Below are 19320 nucleotides of genomic sequence, written 5' to 3' on the forward strand. Positions count from 1 at the left end.
AATCCTGGAACCCTGCCCCGCCCACCTTGAGACCTTTTCGGCGGGGGGGGGGGGGGGGGGGGGGGGGGGGGGATTGCGGGTGTTGGGGGGGGGTACTTCCCTTCCCAGGCTTGGATTTCCTTACCTGGAACTGAGGGGGTGGGTCAAAGTGGGCCCTCTAAAACTCCCCCAACATCCCTGGCCCATAGCTCAGTTGGTTAGAGCATCCACCTGATACCCAGGGTTGCGGGTTCAGTCCCTGGCCAGGGAACTTACAAGAACCAACCAATGAATGTGCAACTATGTGGAACCCCAAATCAATGCCCCCCACCCCTCTCAAATCAATAAATAAAAAAATTTTAAAAAGCAAACAAATTTCCCCAACAAGTTCTGGCTGCATCCAACAGAGCTGGCAAACTTGCCATAACCTGGGGTTCAGAGGAAGCCACACATTTCAGTGGTGTCTGAGCCAAGGAGTCCCGCCACTTCCCACCACACAACAATGGCCACACCAATAATATCGGGCTCCTATGACAGTCAGTTCCTACAATGTGCCAGGCACTGGGCTAGACCCTTTAATCTCTCACCATTGTCCTGTCAGAAGACACTTCCCCTTCTCCCATTTTACAACCCAGGAAAACAGCCTCAGAGAGGGCTGGTGACAGGTTCAGTGTCACACCACAGCCAGCCCACCGTGCAGCCAGGATTCAAACCTGTGCTCTGACTTCAGAGCTGGTGCAAGTTGTCTGTACTACAAGTTGTCTCTCGCCATCTGTCCCCTGTCCCCCACTCCTCCCCCAAAACACCACTTGGAAACTGGGGAGAGGGCAGTGTCTGTCCAGGGGCCAGCTGGCTGAGGCTCAACAACCATACCAAGGGGCTGACTCTGGCTTTGGTTTCCCTGCTTCTCAGAGGATGGGGTGAGGTCTGGCAGGAGTCCCGGCCTTCAAGGGCACCCCTCAGTGTTTACCTGGCAGCTAGAGGACCTTGTGATTGGCCAAGCCAGGCCACCGATGCTGAGAGCTAACAACACACCCTCTGAAAGTGGGCCCTCAGAACTCTTCAAAGGCTGATAAACCCCTCTCACATCCCAGGCATCTGGACTGACCGCCCCTCAAGTGGAAGGAAACGGCCAACCACCTCACTTCTTCCAACAGCTATAGCGGACTAGGGCCCTCTTTCTTACCCCCAAAGCCCCCCTCCAGAGTGTGTCTGTTTATTTGGGATGGCAAGACCAGCTGGGACCACCCTAAATTAAGAAGCATCCTCAACTTCCTCCACCCACTTTCTTACCTTGGGGCTCCTGCAGGTAGGACCCCGCAGGGCGTGGAGCCAGGCAACGCATGGTGTGGGAGATGCAGCGAGTCCGGCAGTCCCTCCTGGTAGCCTCAGCCTGCCCAGTGGTGCTTTCGGGTGCTCAGCTCAGGAGCAGGCAGCCTCATCTCTAGCCTGTTTCCTTACAGCAGTCCAGTCAGGACAGGAGCCCGCCAAGACCAAGCCAGCATGCAAAGACAGCCAGCAAGGGACCAGCAGAAAACTCTTCCCCTACAAGGTGGCTTCAAACTCTCAGATCTCTCTGTTCTAGACACCACCTAATTTGTCCACACTCCCTTAAAGCCCAACTCCCCAGCCTCTGTTAATTTCAGTTCCTGTTTGTGGACAAAAATGGGGTGACTGAAGGAGGTTGTAAAGTTGCTTGTTGGGCTGCCCTTCAACACACTAACATTCTGAAATGATGGAGACCACAGTGGTGCCAGATGCCAACATGTGCCGTACTCTGCAGGATGGGGCCAGGACTAGAGATGCCCAAATATCCTAGATTCCACTCCCCTCCACCACTACCCTTACACCAAGTCGCCCTGAATTTCCCTGCACAGCATGAGTGGTTTGCCCATCATTTTATTCCAAGACATTGAACTGAAACATAAATTATAAAAAGGTGCTACCCAAAACATGGGCTATGTGCCCAGTGTTCGGAGTGACACGCAGATGTGGTGGCAAATAGCTTTGACTCGCCCAGGGAGAAAGTTAGTGCCCTTGCAAGTCCCTGCCCATGCTCCTGAGGACATCAAGGAGACAGTCTCAGTTTGGGGCTACGTCTTTAGCACCTAATGTCTGAGGTCCCCATTTCACAGAGAGCAGCCCCCAGCCTCAAGCCTTCGGGAGACAACAGTATTTGTCTAGAATCAAACAACATTGCTCTCTTTTCCTATCTCCTGTGTGGCATTCTTCTTCATTTATGACAGACACACACTCTCCTTAGGAAATAAAGTTGAATAAAAAATGTAAGTGGTTTGAAAGAAACTGTCAAGTAAATAATAGTGGAGGTGATAGGCAGACATCATGAGGGTGGGGCTGAAATGAAAGAAGTTTGGGAAACAAGCACTTAAGAGACTCATGCATTTTTACTGAAAGTGCACTGGGTTGGGCCCGGCCAGTGTAGCTCAGTGGTTGAGCATCAACCAAGGAACCCAGAGGCCACGGGTTCCATTCCTGGTCAGGGCACATGCCTGGGTTGCGGGCTCAGTCCCTTGTGCTGGAGGCAGTCAACTGATGTTTCTCTCTCATCAATGTTTCTATCTCTTTATCCCTCTCCCTTCCTCTCTCTCTAAAAAATCAATAAAAATAATAAAAGCACTGGGTTAGGAGTATGAAGAGCTGTCACTAGCAGGTATGTGACCTTGTGTAATAGGCAGTTAATGGACATCAGCAGAGCAAGGACGATGGGCCAAGTACAGAAGGTCACCAGGGCGGAGAGCCCAGTGTCTGGCAATGGGCTAAACTGGAAAAATAAGGACCTTGGCCCTAAGGTAACCTTTCCTCCCCTAGCATTGCTGGTCACGAGATCTAGACACTCAGACATTTTATCCCTAAAGGTAACATCTAGGCCTCAGTTGTGTTTTAGCTCCAGGCCCAGAAAAGCAGCAAAAGCAGACAAGTGCCTCTCTGGCTGCCTCAGGGCCACCAGCAGAGACTAATGACCCCCTGCCCCGGCCCTGACCAATCAATGGAGACCACGACCCTGAAAGAGCGAACCTGGAAAGCTGATGGATAGTCTGCTAAGACCTTCCCCTGAGACCTCCCCTACGATTCCCACCTGCAAGACAGAGACAAATACCCTCAGGATGAAGACTCAGTGGGCGCCCTCTCCCTCTGGGGACCACACTGTGCCATTCCCTGTCCCCTTCCTTTCCCCCACAGGTGTGCATCTCCTAACGTCTAAGGGACCCAGGACATTTACAACCAGGGGAGCAATGGGCAGCTCCTCCCGCGCTAACCCCTTGCACCTGTCTCCAAGGCCCTTTTCTCTGACTTCTCAGTGAGCCAAAGCAGCCCAGCTGAGGCCCTCCTGGAGCTTCTTCCATGCCCTTCCTCGTTTCCCTGGCCAGGTGTGGTTTTGCCATGGCCAATAAATTCTTGCTTGCTTTGCTGCACTTTGTCTCTTGACTGAAATCTTTCCTTTAAGAAGATAAGAACCGAGGTTTCCTTATCTCACCGGCAACACTTGGACCCCTCACTTCCCTTGTGTGGGCCTCAGTTTCCCCATATGAAATGAGGATAACGATGCCTATTTTCGTATGGTGGTTATTTTGAAACAGTCACTGCATTCAGAAGTCCCAGGAGAGGAAGTAGGCAGACAAATAAGAAATGCTAATAGTCAATTTAGAAATGCTAAGAGTCAATCTGAAACAGTCCTGCTTTGGTAGGCTAACAAAACAGAAGGGACGGATATTAGAACTCCCAAGAAGTCTCACAGTCCCATGACCTGGTGCCGAGAGAGGCATCCCTGGCCATTCACCTGTCTTGAGGCCACCTATGGGAGTCCCTCCCTTTCTCAGACGCAGCCAGTTCCAACGGCCAAGGCCAAAGCAGTTCTGAGTCGGCTTCATGGCAGGGCAGAGCTCGCAGTGAGAGTCAGCCAGGCCTGGAGGTGGGCCTACCTGGATGCCATCATCTCTCACATGGGCGATAGCAGCAGCCCCCCACCTGGTCTCTCCAAACCACCCCCCTGGCCCTTCCAGACTCACACTCCACAAGACCAGAATCTGATCATGCCTGTGTCAACACAGAAGGTCTCTGAGCTGATCAGTGACATGTGCTAGTCTGTGTGATTGGCTGGTGGCAGAGCCTGTAGATAGTACAAGGAGGGCCTGGGTGGAGAGAGGCACAGTGCTGCCTTGCCAGGAGGTGATGGGGGTTTGAATTCCAGCAGCCTGATGGTGGAGAGATGAGGAGAGGGTCAGGCTGGTGCTGAGTAGAAGACAAGCCTCCTGAACTGAGTGAATAGGGCAAGGAGTGAGTGGGCAGGTTACCGGTTAAGCCAAGCCCAGATTTTCTCTCTACAAAAGCATCCTGTATTCCTGCTGATGTTCCTCTTCAAAACTCCCCCAGAGATGGTGACCATTCTCTTGAGCCCAGGGCTCCATACCCTCCTGCTGAAGGGCCTTCTCACTGCTACTGAAGCCAGTCTTGCCCTGGGCATCTGAATGTCTCTGTCTTAAGTCAGGATCTAGCATGACAAAGAGACCTCTCCTTCCCCACAGGCATGCATCCCCAAAACTCTAAGGGACCCAGGAGACTTGCAACCAGGGGAGCACGGGCAGTGGCAGCTCGTCCCAGGCTAATCCCCTGAACCTGTCTCCAAGGCCCCCTTTTTTCTGACTTCTCAAAGCAGCCCAGCCGAGGCTCTCCTATAGCTTCTTCTCTGCCCTTCCTTGTTTCACTGTCCTGAGTGTGTTTTTGCTGCAGCCAATAAATTCGTGTTTGCTTTGCTGCACTTTGTCTCTTGACTGAAATCTTTCCTTCAAGACAAGAACCAAGGGCTCATCATCTCGCTGGTCGTAGTGCTAAATAAATGATTAAGGAGGAGGAAAGGAAGAAGGTGAGAAAGGAAGGAAAGAGATCAGTGAATGGAGAGCTAGGTACTAGAGGAAGCATGTCAAACCCATGGCCCGCGGGCCCCATGCTGCCCACAGTGAATATTTTTGTGGCCCAGCCAATATAATGGTATGTAAGAAACGTTTTAATAAAGATTTTGTAACTTAATTTTTACAATATCCTGTTATACATAATCATTAATAATTGAACTACAACATTCGCTAATGACTGATTACTATAATCGTGTTGCATTCATTTCCCTTACATGCCTTACTCGAAGGCTCACCATTTCTCTCCACTAATACTAGCGGCAAATATTTTAGCAGCCGATTGCCATGTCATTGGTCTTGGACTGACTTGTTTGGTGTGCGCAACTGGAAATATTTTGCTTTCAGAGAACAAGAAAAATAGGTTTATTTGCGTTACACATATTAATTTGTGCCGTTATTTAGTGTCTGGTAAGTTAATGTTCAAGAAAAAATATTAATTTTTATTAAAATTTTCTATTATTTTATGTTAACAATTAATCATTTATTTCAGCCCTTTGAATTCAGTACGTTTCTATCGAAATAAACCTACGTTTCTATGAAAATTGAAGCTTTTGTTTTTTTGCAGCCCACATAAACTTAAACCTCGTTTATTTGGGCCATGTTAGCCTTTGACTTTGACATGCTTGTACTAGAGATAATAAAACTGTATGCAAATTAGGCAGGTAAGGAGGTATATGAGAACATAAGCCTATTAGTAGGTATTATACAAATGGATTAGTTGATACATAAGTATATAGGCAACTAGATAAGTAGAAAGACGGATAAGTTGATACATAGATATAAGTAGATAGTAGGTGGGTAGGTAAACCAAGTAAGTTAGAGGGCAAGCAAGTAGGTGGCCGGAGAGACCAATAAACAGTAAGTAAACACACAGGTGTGCTGTTCAAGGTAACAACAACAGAGAACAGAAACCGGCTGTGGTTGGCTCAGGCATCAGGCATGGAGCCAAGCCGAGGATGGAATAGGCAACTGGTCAGCCTGGGAAAAACCCATAGGGAAGTGCCAACTTCCTGGTGCAGGTGATTCTCCTTCTGTGGTTCCTGCGGGTGAAGGTGAAATGGGTCTGACTGGCTGAGAAGCCGTCCAAGGTGAAAGGACAATAGTCACAATAGTTCGTTCGCCAACTTGCCTCCTTCCAGGAGGCACGGGAGGCTCCCCATAGGAGCAGGACCAGGTTCAGGGAAAGGAGGGAGGCGGGCGGGAGGGCACAGCTCCTCTCCTCTGTGGCCCCGGCCCTGGGGCTCTCATCCGAGGGCCAAATGGGGAAGGAAGCTGGAGGAAGGGCTTGGCAGCCTGGGCTGTCCCTCCCTTTCCAATAAATCAGGCAGCATGCTCGAGGGGGCTTTGTTCTACGGTTCCTAGAACAGAGTTCTCATGAAAACAGAGAGCAATGAAACACAAAGGAAAGACAAAGAAAACACTAATATATAAAATCAGTGGGGGAGAGGGGTGTCCTACAGCCTCTTGGAAAAGTGCCCTGCTGCCCCTCACTCTGTTCACAAACCTAGGGGCAGTGACATTGGCCTTCACCCACAGTTACCTTTCTGTTCCACCTCCGGTCTGCGCTTGCCCCAAAGGCTGATGAGTTAGAACCGACTTTCCTCTTGCCAGAAATGCATGTGCCTTACGTTAGATGAGGTCACTGAATCCTCAGATCCCGACTCTGGGTACTGTTATTACCTCTACTTTTTAGATGGGGAAACTGAGGCCCAGAGGGGTCCCAGGAAGTGCTCTCAGTCATACGCCTTGGAATCAGGGAGTCATAACTGGAATTCAGGCCCTGAGGGCACAGCCCAATTAGCCAATGTGCCAATCTGAGGGCAGGGGCCACACTGCCTCATGGCTCAGATGTCCACAGCACCCGAGCACCCAGCAATGTGTTTTTGCATGAAATGAGGGTCGAGATATTATCTGAGGCTCCCAATGAGACTGCAGACACAATTGTTTTCTCAACTCCTCAAACTGCTGGTTTATTACTCCCGTGTCCAGTTCTCCTTACGGTTAAGAGCCCCTAGAATTATTTGTCTAAAGCCAAGCACTACCGTGGAAAGTTTTCCCGGCTGCCATTTCATTTAAGTCCCACCATAGCCCTGGGAGGGTTATATCATCACCCCCGTTTTAGAGATGAAGAAGCTGAGGGTCATAGTGGTTTAATTCCATGGCCAGATCACACAGTTGTAAGGAGCTGAACTGGGCCTCAGACCCAGAGCAGTCCAGCTTCCAGCCTGGTTCTTTCCCCACCACTGCCTTCCTAAGTCTCTCTTTGCTGGCCTTGGGTTGCCCTTCCAGGGGTTGTCGCCCACTGTCAACCAAAGAATGCCTGGGCGTTTGCTCTGATTCCCCAGTGAAGCTGCTGCATTCTGTCAGGCAAGGACCTTGGCCCCTGGGCCTCCCTGAGCCTGCCTGGGGCTGGATGCACACTTTGTGTAGCAGAGTCAGACTCCCAAGGCCACAGTCCCAGCAGTGGGCTTTCTGCACAGCTGCCGTAGTATCAGAAGGTGCCTTCTGAATCATCAGGCTGGTTTCATTTTGAAGTTGGTTAACCGGTTTTTGGTACTTTTATGGTATTCCTTTGAGTTGTTCAAAAGAGGCAGCCAAGCAGAAAGTGCAGCAATAGATCTGGACTTGAGAGATCCAATAGTTTCCCTCTGCAGGCCATGACCTGAGGCAAATTGCTTAAGCTCTTTGTGCTTCAGTTTACTCATTTGTAAAATGAGAATGATGGCAGTAAGTGAACTGTCCACCTATCTACCCATCCATTCCCCATCTACCCACCCACCCACCCATCACTCATCCACCCATCCATCCACCTATTTATCACCCATCCACCTACCCACCCACCCACTCATCCCTTCACCCACCCACTCATCTACCCACCCATCCATCCATCTCTCCATCCACCCTACCCACCCACTCAGCCATCCATCCATCCATCCATCCATCCATCCATCCACCCAACATTCAACAAATACATACTGCACACCTATCCTATGCCAGGCTCCATGCTAGGCAGTTGGGATGTATCTATGATCAAAACATCGATCCCTGACCACATGGAACTTATTTTCTAACTAGAGGCCCAGTGCACAAAAATTTGTGCACTTGGGGGGGGGGTCCCTCAGCCAGGCCTGTGTCCTCTCGCAGTCTGGGACCCCTCGGGGGATGATCACCTGCTGGCTTAGGCCTGCTCCTGTGGGATGGGGCCTAAGCTGGCATTCAGACATCCCGCTGGCAGCCTGGGAGCCCTTGGGGGATGTCCACCTGCCAGCGGGGAGCAGGCCTAAGCTGCAGTCGGACATCCTTAGTGCTGCTGAGGAGGCAGAAGAGGCTCCCACCACCACCACTGTACTGGCAACTGTCAGCCTGGCTTGTGGCTGAGCAGAGCTCCCTCTGTGGGAGTGCACTGACCACCAGAGGGCAGCTCCTGCACTGAGCATCTGCCCCTGGTGGTCAGTGTGTGACTAGTCATTCCCAGTCATTCTGCTGTTAAGGTCAATTTGCATATTACCCTTTTATTATATAGGGGTGCCTGGCCAGCCTGGGTGAGGGGCTGATGGCTGTTTGCAGGCTGGCCACAGCCCCTTCAGGGTTGGGGGTCCTGCTGGGGTGCCTGGCCAGTCTGGGTGAGGAGCTGAGGGCCATTTGCAGGCTGGCTACGGCCCCCAGCCACCCAAGCTCTCAGTGGAGGCTGGCTGGAAGCAGGTATCTGGGATTTATTTGTCTTCTATAATTGAAACTTTGTTGCCATGAGCGGAGGCCACAGCTGGCTCAGGGTGGGCAGGAAGCTTGGCTTCCTCCATCGCCCGAGCAACCAAGCCTCCTGCTTGCTCCAGCTCCATGGCTGCTGGCCGCCATCTTGGTTGGGTTAATTTGCATATAGTTTCTCTGATTGGCTGGTGGGCATGGCCTAGGGCATAGCGAAGGTATGGTCAATTTGCATGTTTGTCTTTTATTAGTTTAGATGGGAGAACTAGAGAGTAAACAACAAGCACACAAAAGTAAAATACATAGAAGGTGAAATGTCAGTCAAGGGAGGGGCTCAGGGTGTAGAGGGGCAGTTGCAATTCTAGATGAGATGGTCAGGGCGGGCCTGGCTGAGAAGGTGACATCTGAGCAAAGAGCTGAAGGACGTGAGGTGGTTGGCCAAGTGGATATCTGGAGAAGAGTGTTCAGGTGGAGGGAACTGCAGGTGCCAGGACTGTCCCAGGAACAGCTGGGGGCCAGCATGGCTGGAGTATGAGCAAGCACAGGTAGGTGATGAGTGCAGAGAGGTGATGGGAACCAGAAGGGTCTTGTAGGCCATTGTTCAAATTTAGCTTCTCCTCTGAGTGACATCGGGGCCAGTGCTGGGTTTAGAGCAGTGGAGGGTGAAGATTGTTATGGGGTTGTGGAGAGAGTTACAAAACTTCACATGATGATTGCCTTTTCTGAACCCTCAGTGAAACTACAATGAGTGCAATTAATTTATAAATCACACTCTTTCCCGTCCTTCGCCCCCCTGAAGGCTGCTCCCTCTCCCGTGTACCACAGCCGCACACCTGCCTAGGCCTGGGTCAAGCCTCCAGACCTGAGGACAGCTGGCCTGGGGACAGTGTGGACAAAAAGGGGCCACATGCTAACCTGACCAGCTCAGGGAAGGCCTGCATGACAGCCTTGCAAACTCAGGCCTAAAGTAACCACAAAGGATGGTCTAAAATTAAAGTTTTTTAAAATTAAAAGGCAGTTTATAATGGGTAGGTATGTCCTAGTCCGGTGTCTTCCCTGTAAAAGATCAACTTTGATCGTGACTGAGCCTATTGTGTTTTTACAATATCAGGGTAACTTGTAACTTCTCTTTTTCGGGACCCCTCAGGACACAACCAAAGCACGAGGGCAGAGATTACAAATTCCCTCACTGTTACTGTTACCATATTAATTGTTGACTGTTAACTATCCTGTCTCCACCTCCGTAAAAGAAGCGTGTGCCTATCATTTTACTTTTTATCCAATCCCAGAAGTTCCCTGCCCTCCCCCCTTTGCATTCTCCAACCTCCCTAATCTATCACCAATGGATTTCATGCAACCCACTTATGTCTCCTCCGTTGATGGTAATTTATAAAAATAGGTGAAAAACCGCCCTTTCTTCCAGAGCATTATCTCACTACATTGAGATTTTGCTTCCTGGCCATTGTCGACAGTTTGGCTCACACTCATAAAAATTCTTTGCAGGTTTGAATGTTTCTTATGTTGACAACAGAAACAGCAGAAAAGAGAGTGCCATTCTCTGTCTCCCAGCTTCCTGAAGACCATGGGACCCTGAGCTCAGTTCTCTTTCTAGAGTCATGTGGGGTCAGAAATAAATATATTACATCCCCAGGGAGGAAACACAGTTAATAACAGGAACCAGAGAGAGGAGGAGGGAGGAGCGGAGGTGTCTGAAAGAACATGCGGGGGGGGGGGGGGCTTGTCTAGAAGAGAGGAAGGCTTCGACTTCCCCCCAAGGTTGGCCTCTGCACTGCCCAGTGCCCTCCTCCCAGACCACCAAGTGGGTGAGGGCACCCAGGTAAGAAGTCAAGGAGAACACTCAGATGTGAAAGATGTGTCCAGGAGACCACCTGGGTGCGAATTTAACCACAGAGAGCCAAAACCATGGAAACTTATGTCTCGGCAGAAGAGTTGGAGAAATTACTACACCACCCTGATGCCTAAAGGCAAGACCATCAAAAGGCTTATCTCCCTCAAGGCCAGGTTGAGGATAAAAGCTTATCTGTCTTCAAACCCTGCCTCTACCACTTCCCACCTGGGGACCCAGAGTTGTGTCACCTCTGAGCAGTGTCTGCTTTCTTCTTTAAGTGTAGAATAAGGCTGGAGACCAGCAAAGGGCTTAGGATGGATGTGAGAACCATCTAAAGAGGTGCTTGAATGGGCTAGGCCAGTGGTCGGCAAACTGCGGCTCTCGAGCCACATGCGGCTCTTTGGCCCCTTGAGTGTGGCTCTTCCTAAGCCTTAGGAGCACCCTAGTTAAGTTAATAACAATGTACCTACCTATATAGTTTAAGTTTTAAAAATTTGGCTCTCAAAAGAAATGTCAATCGTTGTACGGTTGATATTTGGCTCTGTTGACTAAGGAGTTTGCCGACCACTGGTAGGCTGTACCTGGCGCACAGTAAATACTCTCCCAAAGTGAATCACTGCTATTATCCCAGGTTTTCAAGTTACTCTGAAGCCATAAAAGGACCAAGAAGGACTAGGAATTTGGAGATGCCAATTCATAAAATTGGAAAGGCACAGATTTGCATAGAGGAGAAAGGACAAACACATGTCTTTGGGAAGAAGGTTGTTTGCAACAAAGAGAACCTCTTTGTAACTCTGGGGAAGGAAGACCTAACGTGTTTGAGGAGCTGAGGCTGTGAGCGACACGGTATTGTGTGGACTTGTTTTGTCTGATTTAAGATGCATCAGGTGTCACTGCTCTTTAAAAATCAGACACTCTCTCCCTCTGATCTACTTCCGATTGCCTGTCTCTCTCTCTCTCTTTCTCCCTCACCCTCTTTCTACTGCTCTTTCTCCCCCACCCACTCTCTCCCTTTTCCCCTTTCTCCCTTCCTTCCTCTCTCCCTCCTCTCCATCTCTGTCTGTCTCTGTCCCTTTATATTCTGTCTCTCCCTTCCTTTCTCTCTCCCTCTCTGTCCTTTGGTTTTTGTCTCTATCCGTGACACAGATGCACATACATAGACATGCATTACATGCACATACATGCCCACACACATGCACACAAGCACACTCACGTGTGTGCATGTATACATGTGCACACACAGCATCCTCTGCTCTCCAGCCCTTTGGTCCCTCCTGTCTGCGGCATCTCATTTCTCTATTACTGAACCACTCTGATTGTGCCTGCATTTGTCTTCCCCACTGGACTGTGAGCCCCTTGCATGCAAGCCCGGATCTGTCTATCTGTGGCTCCCAAGTGCCCAGTACAGTGCCTGACACATCAAGGCAGCTCAGAGAGTAAACCAAGTGGGCATTTGGCTGCATGCCTCCAGGAGGATTTTTTTTTTGTTATTAATCCTCCATTGATTTTTTTTTAGAGAGAATGGAAGAGAGGGAGGAAGGGAGGAAAGGGGAAAGAGCGGGAAATATCCATGTGAGAGAGACACATGGATCGGATGCTTCCCACACGTGCCCCTTCAAGGCCAAGGATCAAACCTGCAACCCTTTGGTGCAAAGGCCGACACTCCAACCACCGAGCCACACCAGCCAGGGCAGGAGGATTTCCTCTTCAGCAGAGTGGGAAGCATGCTGCATGCCTCCAGCACACCCAGCATCACAGACTGAGTTAGTTCTCCAAGCCCTTGTGGCTCCTGCCAGCTCCACCAGAAGGTCTGATTCCTGTCTAAGTCTGCCTTCCCATCTTGGAACAGGAATGATCACATTGACTTTCCTTTCAGAGAGGAAGGGGAATCCTTGAGGTGCCAAGGGCCAGTCGTTGCTCCTGGAGCAAAGGGGATGTCAACTTACCACCGTGGTCCTTGTAGCCGGGGTCCCTCTCAACCACTGGACCCTGCAGCCCACTCCAGGCCCATCCCAAGAGGGCCAATTCTGGGTCTCCTTTCTGCAGCAGGGTCAACGAGATCTTCCTGGCCAGAGCCTCGCCATCAGGCTCCTGGAGCAAGGCGCAGTGGTACTCCCTGGAGAGAAGCTGCTCCTCCAGCAGGTTGTCCAGGAGGGCCTGCACCTGGCTTCGCTGATGGCTGGAGAGCAGCATCCGGACCTGAGTTAGGATGGTCTGGAAGTGGTTCATGGCAGCACTCGGAGGAGGGCAGCTGCCCATAGCCAGAGCCTGGGATTTCTGCTCACCCAGCCTGCAGCATCCAAAACATGAAGTGAAAAACAGGATGAGGGAACCTCTGCAGTTTATTGCAATTTATTCCTGCTTAGGAAGAGTTCCTCATTTGCATTGTAGGCTGGGGTTCCTGGTGAATGGTTGGAAATGGGTTCGTGGGTGGATTCAGACCCACTGGCATTTGCAGGTACCACCAGTGTGCACGTGCAGAGAAGCCCACAGCTGTGAGTTCCGTTCGATCTGGTATTTACTGAAATTCCAGCTGGGTATTTACTGAAAGAAAGGGAGCCCGACTCTTCCAGGACCTCTAAGGTGAAAGGCCTTTCAGATGTTTTATCAGTACAGGAAGGCAATTGGGGCACAAAGGTTAAGCAATTGGGTTTGGAGCCTGAGTTCAAATCCTAGGTCCACTGTTTGCTAATCATGTGCCCTTGAGCAAGTGATTCAGCCTCCATTCTTCCATCTGAAAAGGTAAAGTGATAATAATAGTATTTACCTCATAGAGTTGGATGGAGTGATAATAATAGTACGTACATCTAGTGTTTAAAAAACACCTCATTATCTACAATATGATAAATATGAGCCATTATTTTAATTTTCATTGTCATTATTATTATTATTGATTAGTCATGCCAACAATTCTGTGTCATCTTGGGTTTAACCTCACTAAACTTCAGTTTCCTCCTCTGCAAAATCTCCTATGAAAAGTAATCCAATCTCATCTAGTTTTCCTGAGGATTACAAAAGATAATGAATGCATTTAAGAGGCTCAGCATTAGACCTAGTAAGTATGTAACGAACATTAACTATCTATATATATGAAAAGCCAGCGACCACAACGTCATAACGACTAGAATGACTGGTCGCTATAACGCCCACTGCGGCCAGTGAACCACCTGGTCAGGGGGTGGGGTCTGCCGGCACATCTTCCACCATCTCCTCCTCCCAACAGACCCGGCCCCAATCCGCCCCGATTGGGGCCCTGGCCGGCCCGACACCACCCGTGCATGAATTCGTGCACTGGGCCTCTAGTATACTAATATTATCCCCAATTTAGTAATGCACAAAAGAAAGGCTTTGCACAGGAATAGGTCTCTTTCAGAATTTTACTCTAAAAATCCCCAACCTAACTTTTTTTCATAGCTGACTGCTCTCACTGCCCATTCTGAAACATAACCATGACCTGGTTTCCTCTCCTGGCCTCAGCTTTACCATCTCTTAGATGAGACCATTTGCATTTGCTCATTTTTATGAGACAAATAAGGATTGCCATTTCCAGTATGGTTGAGTGGCTCCTATCTGAACAACACTACCACAGAGAACAATTATAAACTCTGGAGAAAAATATAAAAAATAACTACCTGGAGGTTCTGGAGAGTGACCAGAGATGGCAGATACTAGAAGGGAGTCAACTTGTGGAAGATAAGGCTATCACTGGTGAATTCTCAGCTCACAAGTTTAGTCTGAGGGAAGGTCACAATCACTGTTGTGCCAGACAAGTAAAACTATTGAAACATACAAAGTGTTACTGCCCTAAATGACCAGAGGACAGAATTTGGGATAACAATCCCTGCTGGAAAATGGGGGTTGGAATTTGAGAAAGGAGAGAGGCACAGAGAAGTTGCTCCAAATTCTATGCATAAACTGCCCAAATATTTAGCTGACCCCCAAGTAGCTCAGCTAAGGCTAAAGGAACTGAAGTGAGAATTGAGTTGCAACCTACTATGGGGGTGTGGAGTGGATGGGAGACTTTGCATTTGATGCCAACCAAGTTATGAACCTGCTAAAATAACAAAGAAGTTAACACTGTTCCTATTATAACAGGATCCAGAGTGTCTACAATCTTTCATTCATGACGTGCAGCATCTATTCAAAATTACTTGACTATAAAGAAACAGGAACAAGAGACCTAGAGTGAAGAGAACACGTTTGGCTTCTGCGGGCCAGTGCTAGGCGAGGCGCACTGTGCCTGCTTGTGTATCTTGTAAGTAGCTGGCCATTTTCAGTTACTATACCAGAACCTCTTTTCATAGACCTATTAGTGCATCTGTAACTGGATTGATTTCTTAATATATTGGAAGGTTTTTGTTTCCTTAAACTAGTAAGTCATCATACAGAGTTTTATTTTGAGTTTTTCTTTTTGTGCACTGTCCTCATGGCTATACTCTCCAGAGAACTCGTTCCTCTAGGAATCATATTTAATGAAGATATTTCCATATTGAAGTGATGTAGGTGGGGTATGAAAGGGAGGGGGTCGATGCATTTTATTCTGGACTGTATTTGAAGTGTTAGATGGCTAAGTATTAAAAGCATTCAAATTAAATCCTTAGCAATCAGAACACTTGCTTTATTAGATTTTGCCAACAGCTAATCTGTTCTTCTTTCTGAAACTAGTAAGGAAAACAATTAACAATAAAACTTCCTATTATAAAGGCAAGTAATTAATAATAATAATAAAATAAAGTGCAGAAATTCTGTGAAGCTTAGTAAATTCCATGCAGGATAAATGCAATGAAACTACACCTAGGGACATCAGCATCAAACTGCTGAAAAACAGATCAAAACAACTTGTTGCATACAGGAGAGCATTAGAAACCATAATGCCAGAGACAGTGTAACTATCCAGTAGGTCCTTGGCTTACATCGGAGATCTGTTCCTACGGCGCAATGTTAACGCCATTTTCGCCGTAAGTCGGAACCCACCTACATAAGCACCTATGTCACTCACATGGAGCACATACACAGCAGTAATGAAGTGAAACAGTAAAAAAAAATTTAAAAGAAAGATAACAATTCCTGACCTTTACTTGTGGTAAATAAATAATAAAAAACACAAAGCACATATATACGTATGTCGAAATGACAGAACTTTTTTTTTTTTTACAAATAAATGGGAGATGGTGACGGAACCACGAAATGATGTACGTCAAGTCTGACGTAACCCGAGGACTGCCTGTATCTTGGAAGAACTGAGAGGAAAAGAAATTGTCAACCTAGATTTCTAAACCCAGTGAAAATATTCTTTAAAAATGCAGAAAAGATAGATATTTTCAGGCAAAGAAAACCCCAACGAAACCAAAACTAAAAGAATGTGTTGCATCAGACCTGCACTTCAAGAATTGCTAAAGTAGCCCCAGTCGGTTCAGCCCATGGACTGAAGGGTCGAGAGTTCCATTCCCCAGTCAAGGGCATGTACCTTGGTTGCAGGTTTCCAATCAGTGTGTCTCTCTCACATGGATGTGTTTTTCTCTCTCTCTCCCTCTCTCTCCTCCCTTCCACTCTCTCTAAAAATCAATGGAGAAAAAATCCTCACTCCTGGGGTGAGGATTTAAATAAAGCTAAGGTAAGTTCTTTATGTGGAAGGTAAATAATACCAGTTAGAAACTCAGATCTACAGGGATGGTCGAAGAGCAATAGAAATAGTAATCTCTGGGTAAATATTTAAAAGTTGTTTTTTCTCTTATTTAAAAACATAAAAAAATAAAGCAAAAGTTATAGCATTGTCTTGTGATTTTTAAATGTATATACTAAAGGCCCAGCACACGAAATTCATGCATGGGTATGGTCCCTAGGCCTGGCCTGTGATCAGAGTCATCTTCCCCAGCTGCCCACAGCCAGCCCCGCCCCCAGCACAGGTCACTCTCTGTGTGTGGGGCAACCGGAGGGGCGGGGGTCTTGGCTTGGCACCGCCTGCATGCCCTGCCACCCACCCCCAGTTCCCTGTTCACCATCAGGCGATCAGAGCCTGCCGGCTGGGGAAAGGGACCAAAAGGTGGTAAGTGCACCTCATAGTGACTGGTCCAGTGGTTGTTCTGGTCATTCTGCCTTTAGGGTCCATTTTCATATTACCCTTTTATTACATAGGAATAGAGGCCTAGAGCACAGGTGGGGACCAGCTGGCCTGCCCTGAGGGGGGCCTCCGGATCTGGGTGGGGGGTCCCTGCTGGGGGGCGGGGCTGGCCTGTGCAAGGGGTGAGAGAGGTTTGCAGGCTGGCCACAACCCCAATCAGGGTGGGGGTCCCTGGTGGGGGTGGGGCAGGCCTGGGCAAGGGGCCACAGTGTTCTGGTCTCTGGTCGTTCTGGTCATGATGGCGTACGGTCGCTGGCTTTTTATATATATAGATAATATGTATGATGACTATAGCATAAAGGATGGTTGGACCTATACAGTTGCAAGGCTTCTATATTTTATATCAAGTAGGAGAAATGGAAGATGTATATTATAATCCCTTTTGCAACCACAAAACATATTGTAAAGGGGTATAGCTGAACAGCAACTAGAAATTAATACAGACTTGTAAACGAAATGGACTCTCAACTCTTGGTTTGAATGAGCAGTCAACAAGATCATGACATTATAAACTTGTGCATAAAGGCAGAAGGGGAAATTACCCAGCTCTTATTATCACCTAACAAAATATGTATACTTTTAAGCAAACAGAGATATCAATGTAAATATTACTCCCAGGGCAACAAATTATCAATTAAGATAATTGAAATTGCATACTTTATAAGCATTAAAGAGCAAATTCACAGGGCAAATCAATAATTTTTTGCAGGCTGGGCTCTTAAGACTCATTTGTACAAATAACACTTTCAAGAATTTGTGAACATGGAAGTCACTGGTGATATTGGCAAAAGCAATTTTAGGTGATGGATGGAAGCACAGGAAGACAAACTAGGGGAAGAATGACTTCAAGTAGAGAAAGTAAAAGGGGATAATTTTGACAGCTCGTCGTTGGAGGAGGTCACCAAGAGAACCTGCCCACTAGCTGACCCTCGAGCTGGACCTGGACAGTTGAATACTCTTCACCACCTCCCCTGCCCTTGGAATATATGTTCTGCCCACTGTTCCCAGAGCCAGAGCCATTTTCAAGGACACAGCCTTGAGAAAGCAATGCTTTGTTGACCATCTGGATGGTGTGAGTGACTGAGCCCAGTTAAGGCTTCTTTGTAACTTTTAAGATTCTGGCAGGAGGATGTGGAAATCTACTTGTCTTTCAGCCACTCTGTTTACTAAACATGCTGCCTACCAAAAAAAAAAAAAAAGAATCCTACATAATAAAAGGCTAGGAGCTCGACCAGGAGTTTGACCAGAGTGCGGGGCCAGCAGGCCAACCTCCCACATCCCCTCCCCCCTAGCCGGCCCGCCCAATTGCCCCGATAAGGGCGGGCAGGCCAGACCCCACCCATTCACAAATTCGTGTACTGGGCCTCTAGTAGTTTTATAATCACAGACGAAGTTTTGCATTTTGACACAGTTCTTCTCTCATGACAGGAGAACCAGATGGGTATGTGCACCAATGTTCTCAACTTTATCAGCACCACCTTTGCGATGCCAAACAGCGTCTGCTTTACTGCGGCTCCGGGAGAAGAGGAAACTTTCACCGCTGCCCCCTCTTCCTGAGAGTTCTATTTCCAGCAGTGAGGAGACCATGCAGTTTCTCGGACAAGGCAGTGATGCCCACAATTAGACCTGAGAGGAAAAGGAGCTTTGAGGAGCTTACAGTGTAGGGGTTAAGAAAGAAGGCGCCTACAGGGAATTTTCACAGACGGAATACCGGGCCTGGAACCCTCAGCCGGGCTGTGGAGGAGTTGGCAGGGGTTGCTGGGAGCGATAAAGAATCTGTGTTCTTCTTTTTGTTGTTTTTTTAAGTGAACAATACACAAAATAATGAATTTATATCTCAATACATTCTACTGCCACACGTATTTTTCATCAAATTGAGATCATATTGAAAATACAGTATTTGTGTTTGATTTCTAAAAATGATATACCATGTCAACAATGTACTTGAAAAATATTATTGTTGAGAGTATCCCATTGTTTGGAATAGCCCAGTCTATACTTGTTGGTCTTTTAGGTTGCATTCGATCTTTTGATCATTACAACTTCTGCTGCAGTAAAGAACCTTGTAACGATATCCTTTCACATTTACATAATCTGATTTTTCACATTAGCAATAGCTTTACTCTTTTTGTTTAGAAGTTGTTTCAACTAATATAAAACAGAGAACAGACAGATGGTTGCTGGAGGGGAGGAGAGTTGGGAGGCTGGGTGAAAAGGGGAAGGGATTAAGAAGTACAAATTGACCCTAGCCGGTTTGGCTCAGTGGATAGAGCATTGGCCTGTGGACTGAAGGGTCCCGGGTTCAATTCCAGTCAAAGGCACATGCCCAGATTGTGGGCTCAACCCCCAGTGGGGGGCGTGCAGGAGGCAGCCAATCAGTGATTCTCTCTCATCATTGATATTTCTATCTCTCTCTCCCTCTCCCTTCCTCTCTGAAATTAATACAAATATTTTTTTCAAAAAGGAATACACAGTGGTAGTTACGAAATAGTCACAAGGATGTAAAATACAGCACAGGGTATATAGTGAATAATATTGCAATAACTATGTCTGGGGCCAGGTGGGCACTGGAAATATGGGGGAATCACTTTGTAAAGCACATGATTGTCTAATCACTCTCTGTATACCTGAAACAAATACAAAATAATATTGAATGTAAACTGTAATTGAAAAATAAAATTTTTTTAAAAAGGAACTTGTGCTCTTCAGTACCTCACCTCCGAGGCACTTGAGAGAGA

At 47.8% G+C, this 19320-nt stretch overlaps 1 protein-coding gene across 5 annotated transcripts in view; it reads right to left on the reverse strand.

The window, feature by feature from the left end:
- CIITA (class II major histocompatibility complex transactivator) overlaps positions 1-12765 on the reverse strand; it is a 53248-nt gene extending 40483 nt beyond the window's left edge. For 3 of the 5 annotated variants that reach the window (XM_036309583.1, XM_036309581.1, XM_036309582.1), the window contains exon 1: positions 12408-12765. In XM_036309583.1, coding sequence (XP_036165476.1) covers positions 12408-12720 — 313 coding nt within the window. In that variant the 5' untranslated portion in view covers positions 12721-12765. Of the gene's footprint in view, positions 1-1272; positions 1561-12407 lie in introns of those variants that run through there. The other 2 variants (XM_036309585.1, XM_036309584.1) reach the window with 1 other exon arrangement.
- Positions 12766-19320: the final 6555 nt, after the last annotated feature.

The sequence above is a fragment of the Myotis myotis genome, unplaced genomic scaffold (assembly GCF_014108235.1).
Source record: "Myotis myotis isolate mMyoMyo1 unplaced genomic scaffold, mMyoMyo1.p scaffold_m19_p_5, whole genome shotgun sequence".
NCBI lineage: Eukaryota > Metazoa > Chordata > Mammalia > Chiroptera > Vespertilionidae > Myotis > Myotis myotis.